Below are 13,827 nucleotides of genomic sequence, written 5' to 3'. Positions count from 1 at the left end.
ACAAGGGAAAACCCAAACCCGGGCAGACACAGGAATTAAAATAATAAATATAAAAAAAATCTAACACTTCATACTCAACTCGGACTGGTAACAATAACGATTACGTTCTGGAGGATAACATACGACCCAGCACCTCGTCACATCCGTACCTTTCTATACCTATCTATCTTACCTCAGGACCACAGACCGGCTCTCACCTCGCAAGGATTCCGGCTCTTCGGATCCAGCGCTGCGACCCACGGCCTTCCCGAGGCCGGACGAGCCCAGAGCCCAGAGCCCGGAGCCCGTGGAGCCCGGAACCTTTCTCCCCTAACCCTTTCCTTGGTGCTCAGCGCAGGCATAGGCGCCGAGCACGGGTAACCGCCATCTTCGTGCCTGTCGTGTGTGCGTGTGTGTGCATGTGTGTGCGTGTGTGTGTGTGTTGCGTGTGCGTGTGCGTGTCTCCCTCCGACTCCCACCGCTCTCCTCCCCCTCCTCCTGCACTCCACAGCTCGTCCCAACCCCCTTGGAGCTGCAGATTGTAATGCGGAGCTCCAGCAGAGCGAAAGGATTTTCCTTGTGTCCAGGTCCTTACCCCACTCCCCTTATTTCTTTCATATACATGTATGTATTTCCCCTCCAACTCACCCCTAGCCCCCCCCCCAAACCCTTCCTTCTCCTCCTTATCCACGACTAGCACACTTGTTAAGCATCCCTACCCCATATAGCAAAATCATTTTTACACCAATATTTCTATTGGTAGTCTACCTACCTTTATACCCCCTCCCCACCAATCTTACCAGAATCTTATACAATCGCTCTTAGGGTGATCCACCTTAACCCAGTCCCGAACCACCCCACCTCATTTGTAACCATAATCTTATCCAATATTTCTTGAGGTAGTCTGACTTACCCCTCCAACCCCCCCCCCCACATCACAACCCCATCCCCTGCCACTACAATGTGATCTTCATTTACATTGTTAATCGCCATAAAATATGGACACATGGACAATTGGAGTATTTCATTAATAGACGTGGTGTTGTACGAATCTCAGACATCAAATGTATCTTATTCTTATGTCCATTCTTCAGGGACAAACTAAGGTCCTTGTACAGTACCTCCTTAAAAGACCAAGACGTCAACACATTGCTTTCAAATATTTATTCAGAGCTCAAGATTCGGTGATCCCGGTGCAACTTTCTAACCGTGCAACTTTCTTGTTGTGAGGTCATTGGTACGTACAACACAGTACAATTATCAGGAATACCATCAGAAGCTAGGCCAAAGTCTGACTTGGTCTGTATAGTGCATTCATGGCAGACTCTTCCATACTCATGCCAGCCAAGAGCTGGAGGACTCATGTCCTTGTTGCCAACACCTGCCTCAAAGCCAAAGTTAACTCTCCCTATGAAAGGTCATCCATGGAGACCATTGCGTACAAGACTCCTGCCATGTGCCCTCCCTGCATGGAAGCACCTGACAGCTTCTTTTTTTTTTTTTCGACATTTACCTCTGCCTCCCCACCGTTTTTTTTACTTATAACAATTATTTATTTTTTTCCCTACTTCACGTCCTCCAGGAGAACAGCAGAACGAACGTCTGATCTGCAGCCGCTCTCTTCAACAGCACCCTGACAGCTGAAAAGCATTTCCGCTAACAGGCTGTGGTTAGGAATGCATGGTGTATGTACCAGCAAAACCAGCCTTTTGTAATTATCGGCACACCGGTTTCACCATCAATTTACGAATGACCACCGACTGGACACCTCAGATTCCTCTCTCTGGCAGTTCAGGACAACCGGAGGTCAGATTGACAAGTAATGACCTTTTAAGTCTTGCACCTTACAAACAACAGCACAACCTATACTTTGGTAGTAGTTCTTCTTACACATGTCTGCTAATGGTCAACTGAAGATTACAGTGGTCCTCAAGCAATGGTCTCCTCAAGCAAAGATCAACATTTTCCTTCAATTACCAAAAACAGGCTTTACCTTTTGTGTTCTGACAACTCTTCCATAAGTCTTGACCACTCATTGGTGGGATGGCCGGTTTTCCTGGAAGGAGGTGAACAAGGGGGGAATAAAAACAGAACAGGTTCAGGGCCTATTTGAACCTGGTCTCTTCAATACCTTCTGCTTTTAACTTTCTGTAAAGCTTGTAGAGCTGCATGTATGACAACAATACCATGACAAAGCATGTTTTTGAGATGGATAAAGTAGTCTTGACCTTGAATTAGCGTGAGCCCAAAAGAGATCCATGTCTGGATGATGGGCTCTCCTTCGACTGCACATCAAAGGCCAGGGACTGGAAACTTTTACTGAGGGTGAGTAGGGATGACAGGTGTAATTTTTGGTTAAACAAACTTTTAATGGGTTTTTGGTTTAACAAACACAATAAAGGAACGAGAACGAACAATCAAAAATTGCACACCCTCACCCAGACTTGTTTTGTGTGTGTTTATAATATGTATTTTATAGACATACTAACATTCTGATTGTACGATACACACTCTATAGACATACTCACATTCTAATTGTACCATACATACCAAATAGACATCGGAACATTCTAATTGTACCGTACATACTTTATAGAGGTACTTACATTCTAATTGGACATATTTCATGGAGGTACGTACATTCTAATTGTACATACTTTACTGAGGTACTCACATTTTAATTGTACATACTTTATGGAGGTACTCACATTCTCATTGTACCATGCATAATTATAGAAGGACTGCACTCGCATTCAAATTGTACATACTTTATGGAGGTACTCACATTCTAACTGTAATACTTTATGGAGGTACTCACATTCTCATTGTACATACTTTATAGACAAAGCAGCATTCTAATTGTTAAAACTTATTTCGATAATCACATTGTGATTGTAGCATACATACTTTAAAGACGTACACGCATTCTATGTGTACCATACATACTTTACAGAGGTACTCACATTCGAATTGTACATATTTCATAGAGGTACTCACATTCTAGTTGTATATACTGTATAGACGTACTCACATTCTAATTCCATCAATTGGGACCATACTATGTGCAGAGCGTTGGTGCTGCCTCAGCAGTCTCCTTGGCTATTGGGCACAATCATGACGAGTTGTCCATCACTCCAACACAGGATACCAGTAAGCTGGTACTCATTTTGCCAATCTTGGAATGATGACATTTAGAGTCAACCCCACCTGGTATGAATTCAACAGCCGAGTGGAATTTGAACTCAGGATCCTCGGATCCCAAACCCACCACCCAATCCATTCAGCCAAGACCAGGCATATATTCTAAATGTATATAATTTATACGCGTACTCGCATTCTAATTGTACCATAAATACCGAGTAGACGTACTCGCATTCTATTTCTACCACACATAATTTTTGAGGGACTCACATTCTAATTGTACATACTTTATACGCGTACTCACAATCTAAATGTACATAATTTATACGCGTACTCACATTCTAATTGTACATACTTCATACACATACTCACATTCTAATTGTAGATACTTTATAGATGTACTCACATTCTAATTGTTCATACTTTATACAAGTACTCACAATCTAAATATACATACTTTATACGTGTACTCACAATCCAAATGTACATACTTAATACACTTACTCACAATCTAAATATACATACTTTATACGCATACTCACATTCTAATTGTGAATACTTTATACGCGTACTCACATTCTAATTGTTGATACTTTATACAAGTACTCACAATCTAAATATACATACTTTATATGCGTACTCACAATCTAAATGTACATACTTAATACACTTACTCACAATCTAAATATACATACTTTATACGCATACTCACATTCTAATTGTACATACTTTATAAGCGTACTCACATTCTAAATGTACATACTTTATACACGGACTCACAATCTAAATGTACATATTTTATACGTGTACTCGCATTCTCATTGAACATAATTCATACACATACTCACAATCTAATTGTACATAGTTTATACGCGTACTCGCATTATAATTGTACATACTTTATACACGTACTCACAATCTAAATATACATACTTTATACGCATACTCGCATTCTAATTGTAAATACTTTATACGCGTACTCACATTCTAATTGTACATACTTTATAAATGTAGTCACATTCTTATTGTACATACTTCATACACATACTCACATTATAATGAAAATACATTAAAGACATACTCACATTCTAATTGTACATACTTTATGGATGTACTCAATTCTCATATTCTAATTGGACATACTTTACATACTCACATTATAATTTTACATACTTTATAAGCGTACTCACATTCTAATTGTACATACTATATTAACGTACTCACATTCTAATTGTACATACTTTATACGCGTACTCACAATCTAATTGTACATACTTTATACGCATACTCACAATCTAATTGTACATACTTTATACGCATACTCACAATCTAATTGTACATACTTTATACGTGTACTCACAATCTAATTGTACATACTTTATACGCATACTCACAATCTAATTGCACATACTTTATACGCATACTCACAATTGAATTGTACATACTTTCTACGCGTACTCACAATGTAAATGTACATAGTTTATACGCGTACTCACATTCTAATTGTACATACTTTAGAGGCGTACTCACAATCTAAATGTACATACTTTATACGCGTACTCGCATTCTCATTGTACATACTTTAGACGCGTACTCGCATTCTAATTGTACATACTTTTGATGCATACTCACAATCTAATTGCACATACTTTATACGCATACTCACAATCTAATTGTACATACTTTATACACGTACTCACAATGTAAGTGTACATAGTTTATACGCGAACTCGCATTCTAATTGTACATACTTTATACGTGTACTCACAATCTAATTGTACATACTTTATACGCGTACTCACAATGTAAGTGTACATAGTTTATACGCGTACTCGCATTCTAATTGTACATACTTTAGACGTGTACTCACAATCTAATTGTACATACTTTATACGTGTACTCACAATCTAATTGTACATACTTTATACGCGTACTCACAATGTAAGTGTACATAGTTTATACGCGTACTCGCATTCTAATTGTACATACTTTAGACGTGTACTCACAATCTAATTGTACATACTTTATACGCGTACTCACAATCTAATTGTACATACTTTATAGGCGTACTCACAATCTAATTGTACATATTTATACGCGTACTCACAATTTAATTGTACATACTTTAATACGCGTACTCACAATCTAATTGTACATACTTTATAGGCGTACTCACAATCTAATTGTACATACTTTATACGCGTACTCACAATCTAATTGTACATACTTTATACGCGTACTCACAATCTAATTGTACATACTTTATACGCGTACTCACAATCTAAATGTACATACTTTATATGCGTACTCGCATTCTTATTGTACATACTTTATACACGTACTCACAATGTAATTGTACATAGTTTATGTAGTGTCCGGAGGGCAGTGGGACTCGGATAGTCGTGAGGGTTGTCGAACTCTGTTTATTGCCCGTCCGAATGCACACTACTAGAGACTACACAGACGCCTCAGGCGGCGCGAACACCTATATCCATTGCAGGCACGTGACCACCAAAACCACTCCTGCACACCTCCACAATGCTCCCCGCATTGTGCCCTGCCCCCGCATGCCAGTACACCACAGTTTATACGCGTACTTGCATTCTAATTGTACATACTTTATACGCGTACTCACAATCTAAATGTGCCTACTTTATACGCGTACTTGCATTCTAATTGTACATACTTTATAGACGTACTCGCATTCTAATTGTACATACTTTATAGACGTACTCGCATTCTAATTGTTCATACTTTATAGACGTACTCGCATTCTAATTGTTCATACTTTATAGACATACTCACATTCTAATTGCACATACTTTATCGACGTACTCATATTCTAATTGTACATACTTTATAGACTTACTCGCATTCTAATTGTTCATACTTTATACGCGTACTTGCATTCTAATGATACATACTTTATGGAGGTACTCATATTCTAATTGGACATACTTTATAGACATACTCATATTCTAATTGGACATACTTTATAGACGTACTCACATTCTAATTGTTCATACTTTATAGACATACTCGTATTCTAATTGGACATACTTTATGGAGGTACTCACATTCTAATTGTACATTCTTTATAGATGTACTCACATTCGAATTGTTCATACTTTATAGACATACTCGTATTCTAATTGTTCATACTTTATACGCGTACTTGCATTCTAATGATACATACTTTATGGAGGTACTCATATTCTAATTGGACATACTTTATAGACATACTCATATTCTAATTGGACATACTTTATAGACGTACTCACATTCTAATTGTTCATACTTTATAGACATACTCGTATTCTAATTGGACATACTTTATGGAGGTACTCACATTCTAATTGTACATTCTTTATAGATGTACTCACATTCTAATTGTTCATACTTTGTAGACATACTCGTATTCTAATTGGACATACTTTATGGAGGTACTCACATTCTAATTGTACATTCTTTATAGATGTACTCACATTCTAATTGTTCATACTTTGTAGACATACTCGTATTCTAATTGGACATACTTTATGGAGGTACTCACATTCTAATTGTACATTCTTTATAGATGTACTCACATTCTAATTGTTCATACTTTCTGGAGGTGCGCACATTCTAATTGTACATACTTCATAGACATACTCACATTATAATGAAAATACATTAAAGACATACTCACATTCTAATTGTACACTCTTTATAGACATACTCACATTCCAGGGGTGCAAATTCACGGCCGCCCGGTCGCTAATGGCACCTCACTTTTGTGCTGGGCGGGTGGGTACACAATACTGCCCTACCTGCCCGGCTGGCGAATCACCGATGATTCCTGTTATTTTGTACAATTTGTACGAGCTTCTCTACTAGTCTTCTCCACTCGAACTACTGTTTTTGTCCGCAAAAAAATCCGTAGAAATCACAGGCAATTCTGCGGCGGCCATCTTGTCTGTTTTCATCTCGCTCCAAATCCCGCGAGATTGCGCGAGATTTCACGGTTCGGACACATTTTCTCATGCCCAGGTTGCAGTGTTGGGCACAAAAGCGATAATCCGATCACAGATAATTATCGAAGTTAACTTTTTTATCGGACTATTATCAGAAGTTAACTTCCATTTGTCGTTATCAGACCAGTTAACTTCCGATAACTCGGTTTTTTCGTCCGATAATGTCCGTTCATTTTTTTGTCCGATAACATTTTTATCGTTTCCGGGTCGCATTTAGTCGAACTAATTAATTATCAATGAGGAGAAAAATGTACATGATTATAGATTTACTTGTTTTACAAGATAATGCTGAATCAGGCCGCCGCGTGAAGAAAAATGGAAGAGGAGGCGGTGGAAGAAGAAGAAGAAGAAGAAGAAGAAGAAGAAGAAGAGTAATAAGAAGAAGAGTAATAAGAAGAAGAGTAATAAGAAGAAGAGTAATAAGAAGAAGAGTAATAAGAAGAAGAGTAATAAGAAGAAGAGTAATAAGAAGAAGAGTAATAAGAAGAAGAGTAATAAGAGGAAGAGTAATAAGAGGAAGAGTAATAAGAGGAAGAGTAATAAGAGGAAGAGTAATAAGAGGAAGAGTAATAAGAGGAAGAGTAATAAGAGGAAGAGTAATAAGAGGAAGAGTAATAAGAGGAAGAGTAATAAGAGGAAGAGTAATAAGAGGAAGAGTAATAGGAAGAGGAAGAGGAAGAGGAAGAGGAAGAGGAAGAGGAAGAGGAAGAGGAAGAGGAAGAGGAAGAGGAAGAGGAAGAGGAAGAGGAAGAGGAAGAGGAAGAGGAAGAGGAAGAGGAAGAGGCAGAGGCAGAGGCAGAGGCAGAGGCAGAGGCAGAGGCAGAGGCAGAGGCAGAGGCAGAGGCAGAGGCAGAGGCAGAGGCAGAGGCAGAAGCAGAAGCAGAAGCAGAAGCAGAAGCAGAAGCCTTGCAATGGCGGCTTCCTCAGCCATGAGGCTGCTGGCTCTGCAGGTACTGGGTTCGGTCAAGGTTGGGAAACGTACAGATCGGTTAATTCAAACACAAGGACGGTCTAACCTTTGGTAGAGCGACGGACAATCGGACATGAGTGTTGAGGCGTGGAGATACCGTCGCGCCATGTTTGTAACTGTTCTCGGTGTGTTTGTGAGGTCGTGCCTCTCATGTTTGAATTAACGGTGCCTTCCTGTTTGTGTGCGCGGCGTTCCCCGGACCTGTTCCCGTTGCTCTTTCGGTAAGAAATGGACAGTAATTTGTTTGTTCGATTCACATTGTGTCCTTGACCCGTCCCTTTAACCTCCCAGTGCATGTTGGACTCCGTCCAGTTAAACGTGCTGTGTATGTGTGTGTGTGTGTGCGTGTGCGTGTGCGTGTGCGTGTGGGTGTGCGCGCGGGGGTGTGTGTGTGTGTGTGTGTGTGTGTGTGTGTGTGTGTGTGTGTGTGTGTGTGTGTGTGTGTGTGTGTGTGTGTGTGTGTGTCGACTCATAGACTCTAAAAAGATGCATAATGCTTATTTTATTCTTGGGTTTAGCATAAATAAGCCTTTTCTATGGGTTTTGAAGCTTTTTCCTTGTCGTTTTGAATTTTTGTTAAAAAGTAGTTATCGTTAACTTCCGATAACTTTGTATTATAATTATCGTTATCGAAGTTAACTTTTTGGTTATCTGTGACAACACTGCCAGGTTGGTTAAATGAGTGAATTTGGGTGAATGAGTGAGTTTGATGGGTGAGGTTCGGTAGATGAGTGAGTTTACATGTGATGTTGGGTATACGAGTAGTACCCCCACCATTGTCCATCACCCACAACCCCCCCCTCCACCCCATCGTTCATCACCCACAACCCCCCCCCCATCATCCATCAGCCACAACCACCCCCATCACCCGCAAAAATGCCCCCCCCCCAACACTACTCACAACCCCCTGCCCTCCCCCATCACCCACACAAAAGGTACCCCCCATCACCCACTCAAAAGGTACCCCCCATCATCCACAACCTCTTCCTCCGTGCATCATCCCCCCACAACCTCCTCCTCCCTGCATCATCCCCCCAACCCCACTCATCAAACTCACTCATCCATCCATCCAACTCACTCATCCACCCAACCTCCTCCATCAAACTCACTCATTCTGTAAACGTCCTCCATTAAACTCACTCATCCAACCAACCTCACTCATCAAACTCACTCATCCAACCAACCTCGCTCATCAAACTCACTCATCCAACCAACCTCGCTCATCAAACTCACTCATCCAACCAACCTCGCTCATCAAACTCACTCATCCAACCAACCTCGCTCATCAAACTCACTCATCCAACCAACCTCGCTCATCAAACTCACTCATCCAACCAACCTCGCTCATCAAACTCACTCATCCAACCAACCTCGCTCATCAAACTCACTCATCCAACCAACCTCGCTCATCAAACTCACTCATCCAACCAACCTCGCTCATCAAACTCACTCATCCAACCAACCTCACTCATCAAACTCACTCATCCAACCAACCTCACTCATCAAACTCACTCATCCAACCAACCTCACTCATCAAACTCACTCATCCAACCAACCTCGCTCATCAAACTCACTCATCCAACCAACCTCACTCATTGAACTCATTCATCCAACCAACCTCACTCATCAAACTCACTCATCCAACTCACTCATCGAACTCACTCATCCAACCAACCTCGCTCATCGAACTCACTCATCCAACCAACCTCACTCATCGAACTCATTCATCCAACCAACCTCACTCATCAAACTCACTCATGTGAGTATATTAAAAGTGTTTGATATCAAATTTGTGACTTTTGTCTTTATTTTATCGGAAGCCTGGTGTTGGCTTAGTGGTTAGGGTGGTGGCTTGGGATCCCAGTGTCCTGAGTTCAAGCCCCGTTGGCTGCTGAATTAACACCAGGGGGTTGACTCAGCCTGTCATCCTTCCGAGGTCGGCGAAATGAGTGCCAGTGTACTGGTCCCGGTGTATGCCCCGGTTAGAATATGCGTGCCATATCCCTGTGTGTCGTAAGAGGCGACCAGGGTTGGCGTCAGGAAGGGCATCCGGCCATAAAACATTGCCTCAAGAAAAAGCCAAACCCCTGCACAGCAGGGAAAAATGGCTGTAAAAACGGTCATTGTCTTTATTTTATCGGGCCGGAAAAAATTCTGCTGGGCCGGTAACTTTTTCTAGTCACCGGCCCTACTGGCCGGTGGATGAAAATGTTAATTTGCACCCCTGCATTCTAATTGTACATACTTTATAGACGTACTCACATTCTAATTGCACATACTTTATAGACGTGCTCACATTCTAATTGTACATACTTTATAGACGTACTCACATTCTAATTCTTCATACTTTATAGACGTACTCACATTCTAATTGTACATACTTTATAGACGTACTCACATTCTAATTGTTCATACTTTATAGACGTACTCACATTCTAATTGTTCATACTTTATAGATGTACTCACATTCTAATTGTTCATACTTTATAGACGTACTCACATTCTAATTGTTCATACTTTATTGATGTACTCACATTCTAATTGTACATACTTTATAGACGTACTCACATTCTAATTGTTCATACTTTATAGACGTACTCACATTCTAATTGTAGATACTTTATAGATGTACTCACATTCTAATTGTTCATACTTTATAGACGTACTCACATTCTAAATCTTCATACTTTATTGATGTACTCACATTCTAATTGTACATACTTTATAGACGTACTCACATTCTAATTGTACATACTTTATAGACGTACTCACATTCTAATTGTTCATACTTTATAGACGTACTCACATTCTAATTGTAGATACTTTATAGATGTACTCACATTCTAATTGTTCATACTTTATAGACGTACTCACATTCTAAATCTTCATACTTTATTGATGTACTCACATTCTAATTGTACATACTTTATAGACGTACTCACATTCTAATTGCACATACTTCAGAGACACAGTAGCATTCTAATTGTAGACACTTTATAGATGTATTCACATTCTAATTGCACATACTTTTTCGACGTACTCACATTGAAATTCAACACACTTCATTGAGGTACTCGCATTATATTTGTATATACATTATAGACGTATTCACATTTTAAATTGTACATACTTTATCGACATACATTTTAAATTGTACATACTTGATAGACGTACTCGCTTTCTAATTGCACCATATATACCTCATAGACATACTCACATTCTAATTGTACCATACTTTATCGATGGACTCACATTGTAATTGTACATACTTTGTAGATGTATTCACATTCTAATTGTGCATACTTTTTCGACGTACTCGCATTATAATTGAACGCACTTTATTGAGGTACTCACATTCTATTTGTATATACATTATAGACGTACTCACATTTTAAATTGTACCTACTTTATAGACATACTCACATTTCAAATTGTACATACTTGATAGATGAACTCGCTTTCTAATTGCACCATTCATACCTCATGGACAAACTCTTATTCTAATTGTACCATACTTTATTGATGGACTAGCATTCTAATTGCACATACTTGATAGACATACTCACATTCTAATGGTAATACTTTATAGACGTACTCACATTCCAATTGTACATACTTTATTGATGGACTCGCATTCCAATTGTACATACTTTATAGATGTACTCACATTCTAATTGTACGTATTTTATAGACGTACTCGCATTCCAATTGTACATACTTTATTCAGGTCAGGTCAGGTATGGGAGCATGTGCCAGAACAGCACGTCGCTGCGTCCACTTTCCGCCGGTACTCCAGGGGCCTCCGTCTGGCCATCCCCCAGGCAGATGCCAGGCCCATCCCCATCTCCTTGAGATGATGGTCAACCTGCTGCAACCACGAGGCATGTGGTCGGCCCACTGGCCTCCTCCACTCATGAGACTCCCTCGCTGAGAGAATCTGGTGAGCAGGATCAGCGTCAGGAAAACGAGCCACATGTCCATACAGCCGCAACTGACGCTCACGGACCATGCAGGTAACAAATCTCATCCGAGTCTCTCTCAGCAACCGCTCGTTGGACACAAAATCCGACCAGCGATAGCCAAGGATTCTCGGAAGAGGCCTGGTACCAAAGGAATTAAGTCTCCGTCTCAGATCCTTGGTCAGAGTCCAAGTCTCGCATCCATAGAGCAAGACTGGAAGTACCAAGGACCTGAAGACTCGGACTTTCGTCCTCCCGCACAGGTACCGGCAGCGCCACACCCCATGATCCAGTGAATCCATGACTCCCCAGGCCCGACCCAGACGTCTATTGACCTCTGACTCACATCCAGTAGAGACATGAATATCACTGCCAAGGTAAGTGAATCTCTCCACGACCTCAACATCCTCACCACAAACAGACACAGACAGGACAGCAGCATCCAAGATGTCACCGAAAGCCTGGATCTTAGTTTTGACCCAAGAAACCCATAATCTCAGCGGCTCCGACTCCTCTTTCAGCACCTCGAGGGCCCGCAAAAGGATGTCTAAAGTCTCCGCAAAGATGACTGCATCATCTGTAAAATCAAGGTCCGAGATCTTGACATTCCCAAACGATGCACCGCAGCTTGATCTCTCTGACATCCTCCTGAAACTCCAGTCCATACAAGTGCTGAAAAGTGTGGGGGCAAGTACACATCCCTGACGAACTCCATTAACAACTGGAAATAAGTCAGAGATGGTACTACCACACTTCACAGCACTCTCAGTACCAGAGTAGAGTTCAGACATCAGATCGATCAGTTTTGGTGGCACCCCACGAAGACCAAGAATCCTCCAGAGGACATCCCGATTCACTGAATCGAACGCTTTACAGAGATCAACATAGGCTGCACGCAGCCCCTGCCGAAACTCTCGCCTGCGTTCGGTGAGGACACGAAGGGCAAGGATACGGTCAATCGTTGACCTCTTTGGTGTAAAGCCTGACTGCTCTGGACGCTGGTGCTCAAGTAGATGGTGGCGAACCCTATCAAGAATTATCCGAGCAAAGACCTTGCCGGGCACTGAGAGCAGCGTCACCCCTCGGTAGTTGTTGCAGTCTTGGCGATCACCCTTCCCTTTGCAGAGAGGGACAACAAGGCCCCTCTTCCAGTCAGTTGGGATGATGCCTGTGTTCCAGGCAGAGCACAAAACTGCATGCAACGACACGAGTGCAGCATTTCCACCAGCCTTGAGAAGTTCAGCATGGATGCCACAGATCCCTGGAGCTTTGCCCCGTTTCAACTGGTTCACCGCAGCCCGTGTTTCCACAAGCGAAGGTGGACCACAGTTGATTCGAGGGTCAGCAACAGGGATTGTAACACCCTTGACGTCCAACTCGACAGCTGGGGGATCAGCCTGGTACAACCGCTCAAAGTAACCGGCCCAGCGGGCCTTCACTTCACACTCCTCTGTCAACAGCCTACCACTCTCTGCTCGAACTGCAGTGCTACGAGGGATGGGCTTGGATGAACGCAATGCGCGAATTCCCCTGTAAGCGGGACGAGAATCACCTGTCCACAGGTGATGCTCTACCCCCTCACAGATTCCTCGCACATAGGCCTCCTTGTCCACCCTCAGTGCAGTACAGTTTTACGCCTCAGCTCCCTGAACAGCTCAGCTCTGCCATTCAGCCTGGCCCTGCGACTCTGGTCAATGGTATCCAGTGTCCCTTGAGAGACAAAATTCTTCTTTGCCCTGCGGTGAGCTCCAATACATCCACCGGC

The 13,827-nt window shown here is 41.6% G+C and overlaps 1 protein-coding gene across 11 annotated transcripts in view; it reads right to left on the bottom strand.

Moving 5' to 3' along the window:
• HIC1 (HIC ZBTB transcriptional repressor 1) overlaps window positions 1-13,827 on the bottom strand; it is a 142,048-nt gene that overhangs the window by 109,239 nt on the left and 18,982 nt on the right. For 3 of the 11 annotated variants that reach the window (XR_015057597.1, XM_085878994.1, XM_085878991.1), the window contains exons 2-3: window positions 2,208-2,298; window positions 1,973-2,035 (exon numbers count right to left, since the gene is read on the bottom strand). Coding sequence is in view for 4 of the 11 variants with exons in the window: in XM_085878991.1 (XP_085735117.1) it covers window positions 1,973-2,035; window positions 2,208-2,298 (154 nt within the window). In the remaining 7 variants the exon portion in view is untranslated. Of the gene's footprint in view, window positions 1-172; window positions 503-1,972; window positions 2,036-2,207; window positions 2,299-6,842; window positions 7,132-13,827 lie in introns of those variants that run through there. The other 8 variants (XM_085879001.1, XM_085878995.1, XM_085878992.1 and 5 more) reach the window with 5 other exon arrangements.

This window comes from Eptatretus burgeri, chromosome 4 (assembly GCF_056783735.1).
Source record: "Eptatretus burgeri isolate ZD-2024b chromosome 4, Ebu_testis_v1, whole genome shotgun sequence".
Classification (NCBI taxonomy): domain Eukaryota; kingdom Metazoa; phylum Chordata; class Myxini; order Myxiniformes; family Myxinidae; genus Eptatretus; species Eptatretus burgeri.
This window is presented reverse-complemented; position numbering and strand designations above follow the sequence as displayed.